The 18,566-nt window shown below is 40.2% G+C and overlaps 1 protein-coding gene across 12 annotated transcripts in view; it reads left to right on the top strand.

Moving 5' to 3' along the window:
• TNS1 (tensin 1) overlaps nucleotides 1-18,566 on the top strand; it is a 368,591-nt gene that overhangs the window by 91,452 nt on the left and 258,573 nt on the right. The window contains exon 1 of one of the 12 annotated variants that reach the window (XM_087920519.1): nucleotides 1,427-1,606. The exons of the other annotated variants lie outside the window; for them this stretch is intronic. Coding sequence (XP_087776645.1) covers nucleotides 1,526-1,606 — 81 coding nt within the window. The 5' untranslated portion in view covers nucleotides 1,427-1,525. Of the gene's footprint in view, nucleotides 1-1,426; nucleotides 1,607-18,566 lie in introns of those variants that run through there. 12 annotated transcript variants of the gene reach the window in all.

Below are 18,566 nucleotides of genomic sequence, written 5' to 3'. Positions count from 1 at the left end.
CCAGAACCTGGTCCTTCAACTCGGAATTAGCTTTTCCCTTCATCTCCGTGTTTGATCCTACTTACTCTCTTTAACCCTGGCAATTCCTCAGTTACTACTTGTTTTAATTATGGGTGCAAATGGTCCATTGTATTGTATGGTATTGTTTTGGGTGCTTTCTTTGCCCTTGTTAATATGCTTTTATTTATTTATTTTTGGTTCAGCCCTGTGAACATGCCTGGATGGGAAATTGTAATTATTTGTGTTTCGGTAAAAAGCAATATTGTTCTTGCTATTATTTTTATGAGTGTCACTTTATAAAAAAATAAAACATTCTTAGTGGGGAATCTAAGCTAGATCTACCCCAGTCTCAGATAGTGCTATGCATCTCACTTGGCAATAATGAGATGGTGATGGTATTTGAACTTTCTGTGAAAGGAGAATTGCAAGCAAGATCTTGTATTAATCAGAGGACAGACCTCCCCAATGAATATTATGGAACATCTTATTTCTCTTTTTAATCAACTGGGATTTATTTTCTCAACCCCTTTTCGTACAAATGCAGATAGTAAGAGATGTCTACCGTCTTGCTCTTAAAAGAGAAGTGTATCTAAAATTGTTACTACTACTATTTTTTTTCCAAGCAAAAACCTTCTCAGACGCGGTGGGTGCTCTTGGATTGCAACAATTGTGCCGGCAGCCATACTTAAAGTTAAAAAAAAAAAAAGATCACCAGTATCTCCTTTAAAACAAAAACGAGCAGCATCTTCGTCTTGTCCCTCGTGGACTTTGATCTTTTCGGACTAGAACACTCTCGTTTGCAATGGAAACTCCCGTGTCCATTCGGGACATCATTCCTATTATTGATAAAATAAATTTTTTAAAAAATAAAATAAAAGAAAGCATGACGGTGTTGTACCTTTAACATCAGAACTTGCTTGGTGCAATCCAAAACAGAGAATCTTTTATCCTAGCCAAAGGATGTCAGTTCTCTTGAGTGTTGATTTTTGACCGATGCTTAGATTTCGCTAGAGACGCTTCCTTGCTTCCTTACACTGGGGGGCGCAAAACCCACCGGAATCTCCCCACTGCCGTTTGGGTGTTCTTTGGCAGGATGCAGCCGAACCGATCCTGAGTCCTTCCTCCCTCCCCCGCCCCCGAAGATCCAGACGCGACACCCCGCGCCGCGCTCCCCGTTTTCGGGTGACGCCGCCCCCGCGGTTTGCAGAGGGACCCATTCAACGCTATAAAAGCGCGGCAAAGTTCCGCAGCTGGCCAGGCGGGAGGGGTTGGGAGAGAGGGGAGGGGTTTTGTACCAATAGAGAGAAGGGTTTTCGTCCCAGGCCCCGCCCCCTTCTCCCCTTCCTTAGGAGAAGTGAGGAAGGCTGCCCCAAGAAAGCAGGAGGAAGGGAAGGGGGCGGGGGGGAATCCGCGCTGATACTTAGGAAGGGAAAGCGTCGGTGGGCGAGATGGGCTGTCTTCTCCTCCTCGTCCGCGCCTGCCCCTCCTGCTCTGGCTTAGCCGGAGGATGTGAGCCGATGCTGTAATGCTCTCGGTTGCCCTGAGCCTCTCCACGGGCCGATCGGATGACAGGATGACCTGGGTTTGCCTATCCTGCATGCTTTGGGTACGTAAGAGCGCCGAATCCGAACTCGGGGCTGGGGCCTGGGGGTTGGGTGGGTGGCGGAAGAAGGATCTCGGTTTCAACCAACCAAGGGTAGCCCCGAGGAAAGAGTTGGAGAAGAGTTGTCCTCGGGTCCGCGCCTTCGGATGGGGATGGAGGGATTGGAAAGCTCCGCTCGCGCAAGCGTTGCCCAAGGCTGGATGGAAAGAAAGGCGTCCCGGGACGCGCGCGCGTGTGTGTCGGAAGGGGAGGAAAGCCCTGTTAAGGGATTCCGTCTGGATGCAGGGTTTGCGAGGAAAGCCTTTGATGCTTGCTGAGAAGCAGATGTCTCTCTCTCTCTCTCTCCCCCCCCTCCCTCCCTCTCTCTCTTTCTCTCCGGCTTGCCCTGCTGCTAGAATTGCTGGCGACCAGACATCTGGGGCCTTAAAAGGCACGTTCTCCTTCCCCCTCTTCACTCTGCCCTTCGTTTTCGTGCGAGGGACACGTTTCTTTTCACTGCTTTTTTTTTCCTACCCCCACCCTCCAAACTATTTGGACTGGGTGATAAGGAAGGAGATGATCTATAGATAGATTCGGACAGGAGTGGGGAGAAGAAGAAAGGGCGGTGTTGGAAGCCAGATGGTGCGAGCGGAGGTTTTAAGGGGTGTCTGAAAGAGTGAGGAATGCTGGAGCTGGAGTTTAATGGAGGATTGGGCTGGGATTTTGGAGAATGGTAGTACCAAAACATCTGGAAGCTGTGTCCGGTTGGGAAAAACGGATGAATCTGAAGGGTTATGCCAAGTTTATAAACCAGCAGAGTAGAGATGTTAATGTGATCTATAACATGTCCACCTCTGCATGAGAACAAACAGGACTTGTTACTTAAGCTTGTCAGAGCAGAACTATTGCCTCTTATGGGAGAGTAGAAGATGGCAAAAAAATTCTGAATTTTGTGTCCCTGGTTACAGTATCCTGAACTGGTAATGCTGTTAACCAAGTGCTGATAGGAGACCCAACTGCAACCCCTCTGGGATATCCATTTGTTATTATAAAGCAAAAATTTTGTGTTGTTGAGTGCCTGGGGAGGGGAAATCAAATATAACTAATGGAGGATACATTTGCATGAAAAGAGAATTCTTATTTCTTCAGAGCTCAGCCTGTCTGTTTGGTCCCTGTTACAACCTACTGTATGTGACATCGCTTTGTTTCCATAGTGATACTTTGGGTGGTCCCAAAGGCGAACTGGGATGGGTGGGGGGAAGTGACAAAATGAAGTTAAATAGACACTCCCCACCCCCAAATAATAAATAATCAACTCATCCTGGGAAATAGTCTTGGGAAATGAGAAAGGATAGGGCTTATATGTTTCTAATTGATTGAAAGTCCAGAATTAGTTAAAGAGACTTTAAGACTTTTAACATTTACTATATAGGTCAGTTAACTTCAAAGAGATATTGGTGTGTTAAGTTTTTCATACTGATGTTTGTAAGTTAAGTATGGAGATTAAATATCTTGGTGTATTCCTTGTTCCAGTGGGCTGTTACTCTTCCCCTTTAAAAAACGGTCAGAGAGGGGTACGTTTTTAGTGAGCTGATACACATAAATATTTGTGACATTATGGCTGTGTTTATACAACAAACACAGGTCAGTTAAAAAGTAATGGCTGCATTTTTGTGGTTAGATTTATTTTTGCAAATTTAGACCATTTGGGAAGTTTATTTTTCAGTGTATTGTATCAATCAAAAACACTGGCTAATTCAGTGACTAAGTTAAGTATGTTAAACGTGGCCTTTTGTGATCATTTGCTGAACGCTTTGGCACAATAACTTGCCTTGGGGCAAGTTAGACATTTATTTTGAATTCACGGCATGCTTGAAATATGAGGGTTGAACAATTTTGCAAAGGAGTTTATTTCTATCTTGTTTACAGTTACAGACTAGCAGTTTCTGTGGTTGAAGCCACTGCTCTCGAGAACAGCCAAACTCTGGAAACAAAGAACCAAATACTTTGAAGCCTTTGTAGGAAAGCTTTTTGCAACCATCTTTCATAAGTGCTGGACTTCATGTCCCATGATCCATAGCCAGCGCATCATTGAAAACTCAAGTCAACATATCTGGAAGGTGTAAGGCTGAGAAAGTGTGTTGTGTAGAACATGAAGCTATGTTTGAAGAAGAGACAAATTTCAAACTTCCTTGGACTCATGGAAATAGTTTTTGATGTATGTCCTTGCATATAGAGAATGACAAAGCCATTTGTCTGTCATTATAGTCCCATGTTAAGGAATTAAAAGGTTCAAGATCTATGATCTCTCCCTTGACATCAGAGATCATGATAAATACATAGCTTTGTAAACGGTGATCTCAGAGTGTTTGGAGATAATGTAGCCTTCTACTTCTTGCCTGCTGATCCCTTAACGGGCTAATGAAATTCTTCAGAGTTTAAACCTTCCAGTGTACATGTGGGGCTTCACCCTGGGTTCCAGGAGGAGGGAGAGAATACATGCACAATTGGGATGATTTACATGAAGTGATGTAATTTATCATTGTGGACAAGAGCAAGGGAACAGTCTCATTAGGTCAGAGAGTTCACTGTAGTCAGCATCCTTTCTTAGATAATGGTTAGTTCCAGATGCTTTACTAAGGGAAAGGTGGGAACATTTGAACCACATGGGGTACTGACCAGGAATTCCAGTTCCTTGTGATCACTTCCAGCTTTTTATAATGTAATGGTTCTGGCAGTTCTCAGGAACTTTATTTCTTTCAAAAACAGCATAAAAGATCAGTGGTAGCTTTCTGAGAGGTGTGGGGTTAGGCAGAAGAAATTCATCTAATAATCAGATATTAGTTCAAGAGCAGAAGCATCCTTTTCTAATTTAGTACCATTATTTTTATAATTAAATGCATTTTAATAGGGGCTTCTTGGCAGGGCTGAAATATATTTTGAATTCCTTATTGTTAAACTTTTTAAGACTCCTCATCAAAATTTGGGCCAGCTGTTCAATTAAAAAAATAATAAAAGGATAAAAATCAATGACCATTTAAAATACCAGATTGTATGAAATAATTTTTATCATGACTGAATTTTTAAATTATGAAACATTCTTAAATATAGCTTGACCTTAAATCTGAATTTAACAGATAAGTTAAATGTGTAATCAATAATTTCTTACAATTAGATCCTCTTCCTAAATTTTTTGATTTAAAATATCTTCTAATTAAAGCATGAAACATAAAGAAAAAAATGTCAATCCACTGCAAAAAGCAGCCTATGATTTTGGAAAGTGTTGTGAACACATTTGAGATGCTAAGAAACTTCTGAGGCACACAATCTAACGAGTCAGCAACATCATTGTGAATTTTCAAAATATGTCAAAATGGCTGTCAAAGAGGAGTACTCATTCACAGATTAACTGTCATGATAGGGGTGGTCAGTCACAAAATGCTCATAAGTATTAAGAAGGGATACAAGAGAAAGACTTGCCCCAAAACTAGAGTACAAAGCAGAAGTGAAGATATTTGATTTTTCAAGTGAACTTTTACATATATGTGGAAAGGCAGCTAAGCAGATAATTCAGTAATTCAAAACAAATGTTATACTCTATGATCAAAGGTTTTGGAATATGAGGATACAGAAAGATTCCATTAGAATGAAAGCTGATAAGCTGTGTTAAAGCAATCAGATAACATGTGTTATTTAGGAAATGTGTGATATACAGAATAAAAATGTGATTCAAATTATATTCTTGGTTATTTAAGATGAAATTTAAATCACTGTAAATAAATGATACCTGTTATGCTGAATGCACTTTTCTCTTCTCTGCAGTCCAAAAGAATTGGAGAGTAGTTTTCAAAGAATAAAATTGTCCCTTCCTGCCAACTTGCAAAGGGGGAAAAAGATACAAAAATAGGACAAAAAAAAACACTGCAAAAATTGAAACATTTATATATGCAACATTATGCTATATATTACGTTGCTGGATACTTCATCTCGGGTAATTGTAGTACTTTATTTGTTAATAAGTTCCATTTGATAACACTTTTAAAGGCAAAAGTAAATCCCAGAATCTTGAATCTCTACATACAATGTGTTTTTGAATAATTTAAATACAAATTGGAATAATTTAAATTTAAATTAGAATCTATTGATCATATATGATATCTGAAAGCAACTATATGAATGACTTTTGCCTTCTTTCCTGTAGAAGATAATATATGAATGGAATCCAATTTCACCCTTGTCTTACATTAAACAGCAGGAATTAACAATATGGGTAAATGAAACTTTCCAGGTTTGAAATATTCTGAATATACAACATGAATATGTAATCATTTTGAATATTCTTAAGCCGGGAGCAAACATATTATAGTTTACAATTTTGTCTTCCATTTGGGACATATAAGGCATTATGATTTGAAGTGTTTTACCATAAGAGTACAAGACAGAGGTGGTATTCAGCAGGTTCTGACCAGTTCTGGAGAACCGGTAGTGGAAATTTTGAGTAGTTCAGAGAACCAGCAAATACCACCCCTGACTGGCCCTGCCCCCATCTATTCTCTGCCTCCTGAGTCCCAGCTGATTGGCTGGGTCTTCTTTTGGTGACTTGCACAGGAGAAGGGAGCTGGAAAGCAGGTTAGTGAGGTGGGGAGGGAATGGGATTTAGCAGTAACCTTCCCCCAGGACTGGGGAGGGAATGGAGATTTTACAGTATCCTTCCTCTGCCACACCCACCAAGCCACGCCCACAGAACTGGTAGTAAAAAATTTTGAATTCCACCACTGGTACAAGAACTCAAAACAACCTGTTGGTTCCCCATTATTTTCTCTGGCATCTAAACATGGAGAGGATGACAGCTTTTATAGAAATGTGCCTACCACCAAATTTACAGAAAAAATGGCCAAGTGGCTGGTCTTCAAAAATTCCCACAGCAAACAATGCAAGAATAGCTACTCAACATATAGTTTTCACATTTATTTCACTCACCATATACTTTTAAACTATGAAAAAGATCTTCCCTAAGTTGTATCCTCGCTAAAAACATTTAACAACGAAATACTATTTTGCATAACATTTTTTCTTATTAAAATTATTTCATTCACGGAGTTAGAAGAAAGCATGAATTTCAGGTGACCTAATCTTGACTGATGTTGAGAAAGCAAAGCAGAAAGCAAACCTTACGGTTAGTATTTGGCTGGGAAACTACTACCAGGTTGATTTACTAGGCTGCATAGTAAAGCCAAAAACAAACATGACTCTTCAGTAGGCAACTGTGGCAGACTAGATCCATATTAGGGGCCAAGAAAACAACATTAACATGGCCAAATAGTTACCAGGAATTGAACCCAACTTGAGAGAAACTTAATTTTTTTTAAAAAAAATACCTTGACCTTATAGCATTTTTGAGGATACACAGGTAGTCCTTACTACTTGAGCCCAAAATTTCTGTTGTTAAGTGAGACATTTGTTAAATGAGTTTTGCATGATTTTACGACCTTCCTTGCCACAGTTGTTAAGTGAATCACTGCAGTTGATAAATTAGTAACTCGGTTGTTAAGTGAATGTGCCTTCCCTGTTGACTTTGCTTGTCAGAAGGCTGCAAGAGGGTGTCACATGACCCCGGGACAACGCAACCGACATAAATATGAGTCAGTTGCCAAGCGTCTGGATTTTAATCATATGATCATGGGGATGCTGCAATGGTCATAACTCTGAAAAATGGTCGTAAGTCACTTTTTCAGTGCCGTCGTAACTTTGAACAGTCATTAAATGAACTGTTTTAAGTGGCTGTCCTAAACACTAACCTGATGTCTTAGGGAATTATACATTTTCCCATTTAGCAAACAAATACCTTTGTCCTCATCATCAGTTGCAGGCTGGATTGATTTCCAGTCTGTATAGTTTAAGGATGATGCAATTTCTGTGTTTAAGTAAATCTCTCATTCCAGTTAAGGGCAGTCATGGCCTGTGAACTTAATGAGAATAATCCCTCTTAATTAGATAACAATGTAAAAGGAAGCAGTCTTGCTCAAGATTTGGCAGTCCTACAGTAAAAATGCGTTTGTGAGTTGGTGAAAGAGGGAAACTGTTTGGACTGAAAGGAAGAATTAAATGAGTACACAAGATGACTGCTTCATTGTAAATATATTTTTTTTGAGAAAGAAGAGAAAGCAACTAGTTGGGCAGCTTTTCAAAGCAAACAAAATGGGAAGTCAGAGGAAAGTAAAGTCCTTTCTCCTAAGTCTAGCCGGAGGGCACTTCAGTTGAATCTCATCTATGCTGAAAGCCAGTTTCATGCTTCTTCGTTACTTACAGATTTAGGATAGTGGCCTTCTTGAAGGATATTTTCTTTGCCTTGCTTTTGGCAATCCTTTCAAAAGCCCCCAATGAACCCACTTCCAACAGCTTTTGACAGCCAAGCTGAATTTATAGTGTGGAGTATTTGTAGCGATTCTTGGTTCAGGAAACATCTTGACCACCCCGAATAGTAGAGGGAGATGGGTTTACAGACCTTGATTGCAAGATGAAGAAATACCACTTTCTGATGAATCTCAAGAAGGCACCTTAAGGCAGTGGCCCCGAACCTTTTGGCTATCAAGGTCCAGTTCCACAGAGAGAGTTTTTTCCATGGACTGGAGAGAGCATGGTTTCACATGCTGCCTGTATCCCACGGACGGGGCTTCGCTTATTTGCATGACACAGTTTCTGGCATGCTGCGGCCCAGTGCGTGCTCACAAACCAGGGGTTGGTGACACCTGCCTTAGGATCCTCAATAATTTTTCCTTGTTTCATTTCCGTGCACTGGTACCTTTTCTGTTCTGTTCTCTCCTTGGTTAGCTGGATTAACTATTAATTGTAGAGCAACCACAGTAGTTTTCTTGTGCCTTTGTTCTTTTGTCTACTCTCTTCTTTACTTAGGACACTTTCTAACTCTGCTTATCATGTACTCATGGCACTTTTCTCTTCTCTTCCTGTTCCAACTTCTCCATCTGAATTTTTCCAGGAAAGCTTTTTGATTTAGTAATGTCCCTCCTGGGTGGGGCTGGAGGTCACAAGGCCAAGGGAATAATTGACAAGGTCAACAGGCTAAAATGTTGGAGAAAATGTCTGGGGATATTGAGCAGTGAGAGAAAGATCTCCAGGAATCCCAAGGGTACTGTCATTATTACAAGTGGGTGGGGTGAGGATAGTTGTTGGATGAAGTAGAAGCCATCAATGCAATTATTTATTAGGTTCTTAGCTAGGTAGTTAGTTATATGATCAATATTTTTTGTTGTTTCTACTGATGATAAAAATGAGACTTCCTTCAGATCTTAGATGATTAATGGTAGGGCAACAATCTAATCAATGTTTTCGCAAAGACTTCTTTACTGTTCACATATGTTTGCTTAACTGTCTTCCTCATCTTGGTACTATCCAAGTTGAGGCCATCTTCCTCAACTTGGTATTATTCAGATACATTGTCTCTGAACTCCTGCTACTCCTGGCGAGAATGACCAAAGGTTGTGCTGCTTGGCACTTGTATGAGCTTTGTTATTCAGCATATCTGGAAGACACAAGGCTAAGAGAAATTGAAGTGATCTGCAGAATGATATCTTCCATTACCAGATCACAATCATCCTGGAATAAAATGATATGCTGTTGCTGATATGCCTTGGGCCATCAGAGACTTGGGGCAACTTCACGGGTTAAGATTGGAATAAAAGAAAGGATTGCACAAAAGACAAGGAACCTTTGCCATTCTCTTTCACTTTTCTTCTTTTGCTGCTGAGGTCTGATTTGCTGAAATATATGGAGATTTAATAATGACTTATTTATTTATTTGTATTGCTGCCCATCGAACATGCATGACTCTGGGTGGCTCACATATTTTGAAAACAATTACAAAAAAACTCCAAGCAAAATACAAATGTCAGTAAAACAACAACTCCATTCAAACCAAATTAAAAACTACATAGAAGCCAGTTTGGTGCAATGGTGAAGGCATCAGGCTGGAGAATTGTGAGTTTGAGTCTTGCTTTAGGCACCTACCCCCAAACAAACTAACTAACAAAGAAGACAACCCAAAAACCCTTGACGATTGTTATGATATGTACAGAATAACCCTTGAGTAACAAGGATATGTACATGGAAATGTTTATGAGAATGGTTATGAATAATTATCCAGGCACACACAGATATACTAAATTGAGTTAAAGTTTACTTTAAGAAATAGCACAGTCCAATAAATGGTCCAGGTCATATATGCTTAACAGTCCAAAGAATATCCAATTACAAAGTCTTCTTACTGGTTGCCTTTGTCATTTACAGTAAACAAAGATATCAAAGTATAAGCACAGCATAAATACAACAGAGAACCTTAGATAGCAACAGAATGTTAGAGACAGAATGTCAGAGAGAGCAAGCTATGATCTCTAGCTCCCTCTTATGGCAATTTGCAATATAATCAACCAATCAGAATATAGTATAAATCAATACAGTGATTTTGTCTTAAAGCTACAAACATACATTGTTGGTTTATATATTGCCAACCCAACTAATTGGTGGACAGATTCCTAACAACTATCATGGATAACACTGAAAAAAGCAAACTTCCCCATGTTAAGGCTGGGTAGAAACTTAATTACATTAATTTCCCTCCCACTCATGAACAGTTTTGAAAGCATACCACATAAAGCCCCAAAGATGTTCCACCAGGATTATTTTAATGAGACAAATGTCCAAATTTACCACTTTAAACTGCTTTAATGGAGAAGAGAAAACAGGAGGGGGAAATCTAAGAATGGATTATCATATTCTTTTGGGCCTGATGATGTCCATTGTTTTTCCTCTATGAGGTCATTCAGCTTTTCTCAACATAGTATCCTTCACATATTTTAGAAAATAACTTCCATCCATTCTTGGCTAGCATGCCCAGTGATCAAAGATGATGCAAATTGTAGTTCAAAACATCTGGTTTACATGGAATGCTGTGCCTCCAGATATGAATTAGCTAGGAAGAGGGGCTGGTGGAAATAGCAGATCATATTGCTTAATGGTAAGTAATGGTTTTCATATAGTTCTTCAAAGTATTTCCATACTGACATGCCAATTGTGGAACTTTTGTGCATTTCTCTGTAAAGTGTCTAGATATATTTTAGATTACAATACATTTCCATCTAATCCAAGTTGCTATCAAGACAGTTTAGTTTTCATAGTTGCCTTTATGGATTGCATCTGTCAGGGGATGATTAATTGTAGAAGGCAAGTTGTTTTTCAGAGAGGCTTGATATTGTCATGGGGAATCTAAAGTAAGTTCCCAAATACTATTTAATATCCTGAAGAAAGTTAAAAATGTAAGTACACCAAGATACAGCACATATTTGGCCCAAGGACCATGGGTATCTCCTTTAGAAACAACCGCCTCTTCCCATACTGGTGATGTTTCTAGTAATTATGAGATATATCCAGCTAATTGGCTGCTGTAATTGGATACAGATTGAGCCCGTTCATTTTGGAAAGGGGAAAGGAGGAAATCCCTTCTGTGGATTGGCTCTGAGCCTTTGGCTTCTTCCTCATTACAACTTGTTGAGATTGCCGGCAATGAAGGTAAACCTTTGCTCTGTGCTGCTCTTACCTGCTTTTGCTGAAAAGTGTAAATTGGGTGTATACTGTACCTTGATTAGCCATTTAGCTTTCTTTCTGTGTGATAGGAATCTCTGACATCCTGTGTGTTCTTAGACTACCTAAGCAATATTCAGGTGAAATCCTCTTCCATAACAATACATTGGATCTTTTAAAGCAGTGGCCCCCAACCTTTTTTGTGCCACGGCCAGGTACCGGCATCACAAAATGATCCGTGGCCCGGTACCGGCATCAGCACGCATGACAAGGCAAGGCGAGCCGAGCGACCGGCCAGCCAGCCGTCCGTTGCTTCTCCCCACCACCTTCAACTCCTCCTTTGTACCTTTGTCGATGGGCTTTGCTTCGGGACGGCTTCGGGACGGTCGCTCGGCTCGCCTTGCCTTGGGTGCTGAAAGAATTCTCATGCCTTAGTTTCGTTCGAAGCCCCCCCACTTCGATGAAACTAAGGCACGAGGATTCCTTCAGGACCCAAACGCCACTTTCCAACCAGAAAAGCTCACCCGGAAGCACTTTCTCATCAAACAAGATGGCGGCGCCCAGCAAACCGGCGGCCCGGTAGCAAATGTTCCATGGACCGATACCGGTCCGCGGCCCGGTGGTTGGGGACCCCTGTTTTAAAGAACTCCTCTCTATCAGTTTATTCTAATCTATGTATTAGATTTTTTTTTAAAAAAAAAATCCTAATCCTCCTCCTCATCTAAAGCAGAATTAAAGGCCCTGGACAGGAAGACAGAAAAATAATGACAATAAATCATGACCTTTACCCATGCAACAACATTGACAGACTATCTACAAAGGAAAATGGGTGGGTGCATCAAATGGTTGAGGAAGAAAAAAGGGCATTGAAAGAATATCTGAAAGACCTTGAAGAAGATGCACTGAAGCTAGTATGTCAGGAAGGCATACTGAGTACTGGAGAGACCAAACTGGCCTAAAAGAAAGATCAGATGAAGAAGAGAAAGGAGAGGCATGGCAAGACAAAGCATTACATGGCCAGTACATTAAAAAAAAATAGGGAAAGCAAATAGCAACAGGACCTGGCAATGGCTAAGCGCAGGAAAGTTGAAGAAAGAGACAGAGGGACTAATTCTGGCTGAACAAGTCCAAGCTTTAAGACCAAATGCATACAAAGCCAGAATCAAGAAGCTTTAAGAACAAATCCATAATACCAGAATTGAGAAGACAGCAATGAATGGCAAATGCTGCCTCTGTGAAGAAGCTGAAGAAACAGATCGCCTGGCTAGCTGTTGCAAGTTCACCCAGACTCCCTACGAGCAGCAGCATGACCAAATAGCAACAATGGTTCATTGGAAGATCTGCAAGAAATATCATTTACCTGTAAGCAAAACTGGTGGGACCATAAAATAGAGAAAGTCATAGAAAATGAAGAAGCCAAATTGCTTTGGGACTCAAACCGACAGACACCTGACACAAAACACCCCAGATTTAACCACTGTCAATAAGAAACACCAAAAAGTCTAGATAGTGGATGTGACAGTACCTGGAGACAGCAGAATAGAAGAGAAAGAACTGGAGAAGATAACAAAATACAAAGACCTACAAATAGAAATAGAATGACTGCGGCAAAAGCAAGCAAAGGTAGCATCTATTGTAATAGGCACATTGGGGGTAATGCCAGAACATCTGGAGCATCACTTGGACACCATCGGCACTGATAAATTCATCATCAGTCAGTTGCAGAAGGTAGCTTTACTCGGAACAGCTTACATCGTGCAACAATATCTGTAACACCATCAAACATCTGGATCTGCCAATCCCAAGTCCTTGGAAAGGACCCGATAGGTAGACAAAAATGCCAGATCCAGCCTGAATATCTGGCTGACTTTGTGATGAACCGTCATAATAATAAATAACTCAAGGTGGCAAGTGTACCTAATGCTCCTTCCTCTTTCTATTTTCCCCACAACAACAATCCTGTGAAGTGCGTTGGCCCCAAGTCACCCAATCAGTTTTCCATATGTAAAGCAGGATTAGAACTCCTGGTTTCTAACCTGCTGCCTTAACCACTAGACTAAACAGGCTCTCTAAGTATTACATTTGTTACATTTGTATGTAACGTATGAATTCACCTTCCTTTCTATTTAAATACTTTTATATATAAAATGCAGAAAGTACAGTATACAGATTAGAAGGTATTTTCCCCACGACTGGATTGCATCATACAAGTCACTGGATAAGACTGTTGCTTCCTCCTCCTCCTCCTCCTCCTCCTCCTCCTCCTCCTCCTCCTCCTCCTCCTCCTCTGTGCTCAGTTAATCAACCCTGCATTTTCCTCTTGGTCTGAGAAACAGGCTTTGTTTATAGCACATGCAACTTATAGGATTGGACTGAATTGGCACTGCAGGAGAGGTTTTCCCTCTGTTAAAGAGTCTTGTGGCTTGGCAAACTAATCTAAAGCATGACAAATGGATGCCATTGTTCCCCATTCCTGTTTCCTGTGATTACAGATCCAGCGAATATATTGGATATATATGTACTGGAGACAGACCTGCCTGCTGGCAATCTGTCTTATTTTATCTCTCCTCCTGCTCCTCCCCCCCCCCCTCCGCTTGGGGGGGAGAAGTGGTCCCTACCTTTATTTGCTCTGATGTCATGGGGTGGCTGGAGCCAGCTCTGGAGGAATCGAGGAAATTGTCCAGAAAGAAAAGTAGATTAATCTCCCTCCACCCCCAAAATTGCCTATTGAAGGGATTGGGTGGAGTGTTGAGGGTAGAATACAAGAATAGAAGCCGGCTTGTGGGTCACAAGAATTATTTTACCTTGCCTGGAAGCAGAGCTAGAGGGGAAAGGTCAGCAGACAGACCCTAATGTACCCACTGTTGAGTTCCTGATTAAAAAGCAACTCACATTTGGCAGTCCTGCAAGACTTGGGCTGCTCTGCTCCGCAATCTCGCTTACTTACTTGCTCAGTCAGTACATGAATGAATCAGCCTGGGTAGAAAAGGACACAGCTGGGGAGGGGAGGACTTGGAAGGGCAATCCTCCCAACAAACTGTATATTCAGGAACCAGCATCTTTTCAGAGTTTTTTTTTCTAGGCGCTGCTGATTTTTGCATAGAGAACGCAGAGGTCTTTGCTAATGCTTGGCAGGGGAATCGGACAACAGCCCTCCCAGTTAGATCAGCCTTTGCAAGAAATCACATTTTCTTTCCATGCAAATGAGTTACCAAGGAAATGGTGGTCTCTCTCTCTCTCTCTCTCTCTTCCCCAGCTCCCCACTACCCAGAACAGGGCTTTGATGAAAACACAGGCTCTGGACTGATTCCCTTTGTTGTCATATCATCAACCCAAGTCACTTTTTCACTGGATCTTTTATGCATATTATAGATACTCTTTATTTGTCGGAAGACTATTGTTCTATCTTTTTTTTCCTCCTTGGATCTGCCTCCTTCATTCAATTTGCAGCTTCCTGGTGTTAAAGTGCCTTTTTCCTCCTGCCAAAATCCCACTTCCAAGTATTTTCTAACGTTTATACGTGAGGACATGGAATGTCTTCTCACTGGAATGGACAGAGGCTAGCGATTTAATATTTGAAAGTTACAAAAATTATGGAAGGAGGCTGCAGCAGCAGCATCTGGAAAGGTCCTGAGGTCTGCATGTCAGCGTAGCAGATATCTTTTACATTTAGGGTTTATTGGGATTGAATGTTATCTTTTGATTCTGATAACCCGCCTCCTGATTTTCAGCTGCTTGCCTAAAATTCATCTACTGTGATTGAAGCTTAACTTATGATTGCCAGCAACTTGGAGCTTGATACACTATGGGTGTAGTGCAGGCAATATATTCTCTCTCTTCCTCCTCTCCAATGTAACTTTGGTTTCTTAAATATTTGTGTTGGATCCTCCCCTGCTGTTTGAAGTTCTTTTTAACTTAACATCAGATCTGAAACAGTCCTGGTCCTATCCTGGTCTCTAAAATCCTTTAGCTGGCGATTGTGGATTTCTCTTTTTCTTTGTGTCCCTTTCAGTGGTTCTGAAGAAAGCTGGGAGATTTCCAAAGGGAGAATCTGGATACTACAAACAGCATGCTGGGTGTCCACCCTCTTTCTTGTAAGGGGAAAATAGTATCTCTCTGAGCGATAACTACTAGGTTCCCTGTCTGACTATTGGCTGTCTGACTATAATCCTGTTGTTTAGACAACGTGTACAAAAGCTCCATTTTGAGCAGACTTGGGGAATGGCTGACCTGGAATAAAATAACACCATGTTGGCAAACTAGAGAAAAGTCCATTTCTCTGTAGTTCTAATGAAGGAAAGAAAAGGGTTTTGGTGGAAGGGATGCCTTGTGGCAGAGTGAAGGAACATTGCTTGATTTTACCAGGAGGATCTCAAAATCCTTAACTTTTTGTCCCAGCACCAATCGAAGACATGCTGTGCTAGAAATGCTTGGTCTGACTGAGTCCTTTACCCAGGGGTGGGATTCTACCTGGTCGGACCGGTTCTATAGAACCTGTTGTTACAATTCTGCACAGTTCAGAGAACCGGCAAATTGTGCCACTGGCTGGGCCTGCCCCTCCCCTCCCTGCCCACTCACTCCTTACCTGGCATACGCGCCATCCAACTTGCCTGCGTTATGCCTTCACCTAATTTTTGGTAAGTTGCTATTTTCTCTTTTTTTTTTCCCACTGACCATCAATTGTTTGGACTATCAGCTGTGCCTGGCGATTTAGATTAGCTAGAAAGCAGGAAATCATTGGATTTGTTGCTTTCTAGCTAATCTAAAAGCAGAGCTGAACCTTCCTTAGGCCTGAAGCTTCTATTTTTCAGTGCAGACTCAGGTAGCAGATTGCAAAAAGATAGATGTCTGAATGAACCTGTGATTCTGTGAGCAACTCTATCTGCCTGCCTGCTTTGCCTGATTTTGGGTAAAAGTTGCTCTTTTAAAATAAAAAAATTAATATTTACATAAATATTTACAATATTTACATACAAGCCATGCCCAGCCAGTCATGTGACCACCAAGCCATGCCCACCCAGTCACATGCCCACCAAGCCACACCCACAAATTAGGCTACGCCCAAAGAACTGGTTGTTAAGAAATTTGAATCCCACCTCTGCCTTTACCCATCTTAAAGGTAGACCAACAGGTAAAAACCCCCTGAATAATCAAGGCAAAAATTACATAGCAATTCCCTTTTTATTTATTAATAACACTTCCAAAGTGCAAATAGTCCAATTCTTCAGCCAAATCTTAGATTCAGTGGAAGTCACATCTTATGTTACACTCAAGCTAAATCCCAATAGTTTCACTCATTAGCTATATCTGCACAACACACTAGATGAGGGTAAAATGGAAATGAATAGCTTATGGCTCAGTGACTTGTTGGAGCCCAGCCATTATCTTAATATGTTGTTTAAACTAAGCCATTGCATGGTTGGCAAAAAAGACGGAACCTACAGAGATTACTAAACTAAGTTCTTTGATTAGAGAAAAGACAATATCTACATTTATGGCTGACTGGGAAACCCTTTTAGACTTCTTCATGAAACAGAAAAAAAAATGCACTGATTTCTTGTGGTTTTGATGATCGGAAAACAAAATGCATAGTAGAAAAAAATGAACCTTTTTTTTTTTTTACAAAGGGTTAACTTTGTAAAAATACTTAGATTTGTTGCAAAGGCAATCAGAAGCTTCTTTTTTCTGCTGCTTTTTATTCTTTTCTGGATTTTGGGTTTTTCTTCTTTCTTTCTTTCTTTTTTTCTTCATTAGTTTGTGTTAGTTATTATGTTCTTTTAAAGTGTGTTATGTGAACACAGCAGCTGAAGTTAGAAAACCTGTTTCAGTGTGCTGTGTGTGACCCAGCCAGTTGTTAGAATTGTCTTTGGCCTTTTCACATTCCAGTATGTTATGAGTTCACAAGTCACTATAGTGATAACACACTCTGGTAGACTGATGGATTAAAATATTAATGCACGAAATTAGATTGCTATTTCTTTGTTTTTGGTTTGAGACAAAACAAATTTCTTTTGCAATAAGAAATGTTATTGATGTAATCAATGCAAACAGTTGCTCTACAATACCAAAAATTCTCAAATAGACAGCATTATTTGGAGAATGTGGACCTTCTGACTGATTAACTGTCTGCTCTTGGATGTCACCCATGTTCCTCATTGGGGATATGTGTGTGTGTGTGTGTGTGTGTGTGTGTGTGTGTGTGTGTGTGTGGTCTCTCTCTTTATAGGCTTTAAAACTGACAGTTCTCCATCACTCTTAGTGTTTCATCAGATGGAAGAGTCATAGAGGGAGTGTAGAGATTAAGATATGGAACTGAGACTTGAGACTCCAGATCAAATATCTCTGTTGACATTAATATTAAGTTTAGACTCCATTATCAGTGTTTGAAAATTTTGCACCACTCTGTGCCTGTTAGATACGTTTATGCATTCTTCTCCTTTAGTAGAAAATCTTTAGTTCCCTCTAGTGTCCTATTTTTAACACTTTGACTTATTATATTTTTTTTTAAATCAGAACAAAAGCATTTTCCATAGGGAGGATTCTTTATAATCAATTCCAAAATCTTATTTCAAATATATCGTGGTATATCGTGGTCTGTTTGCAGCTTTCTACAATCAAAGTATTAATCAACCTTTTGCTATTTATTTTTTTTTAAATTAAACGCTTAAGCTTGTAGTTATTTTTTTTTTTAATTAAGGAAGGCACCTGATGTTTTCAGACTTATTGCTCCAAAACTCCTAATAGTTGAAAAGCAGTTTACAACTAATTTCCAAATTTGATTAGAAAAGGCAATATGCAGATGTACTATTTTTTCAAGGGTTTGAGAATGGTTTGAGCAAGATGGCTTTGATGGCTATTTCTTCATCTCCTGATGCTCAAAACCTTCCAGAGACTGTTTTCTGTATTACAGTCTCTTTGAGAAGACCAACTATCTGGAACTCTTGTGGCTGATCTCTGGCCCTCTCTTTTTTTCCAGAGAGATTCCAAGAATTTGTCTACTTGCCAACTCTTTGTTCTTTGCCATGCACATTGGCTCTTCTTTTCACGGATTCATCTTCAGTCTACAATTTCTTTGTCTGGAAGTTATCTTGTTTCTGCTTGTAAAAAGTTCTTGACTATTGTATTAAAAAAATTCCTGCTTAGTCTGCTTGGATTCACTTAGTCGACATTTTTCAATGTTTTTTCCCATCTGTGTAAATTTATATATATATATATATAAACACACACACAAACACAAACACACATGCACACACACACGCACACACTTTCACAGCTAGTTTTGAATGCTGCCCAGGGTCCATTAGTATTTGGTGGATAATAATTAAAAAAAAATAGATGAATAAAAATAATAGTAAATATTTGTGAATGAGTTTCACCATTATGGATTCAA

Source organism: Pseudonaja textilis, chromosome 1 (genome assembly GCF_049901715.1).
Source record: "Pseudonaja textilis isolate UNSWEBS1 chromosome 1, rPseTex1.2, whole genome shotgun sequence".
Lineage (NCBI taxonomy): Eukaryota > Metazoa > Chordata > Lepidosauria > Squamata > Elapidae > Pseudonaja > Pseudonaja textilis.
This window is presented reverse-complemented; position numbering and strand designations above follow the sequence as displayed.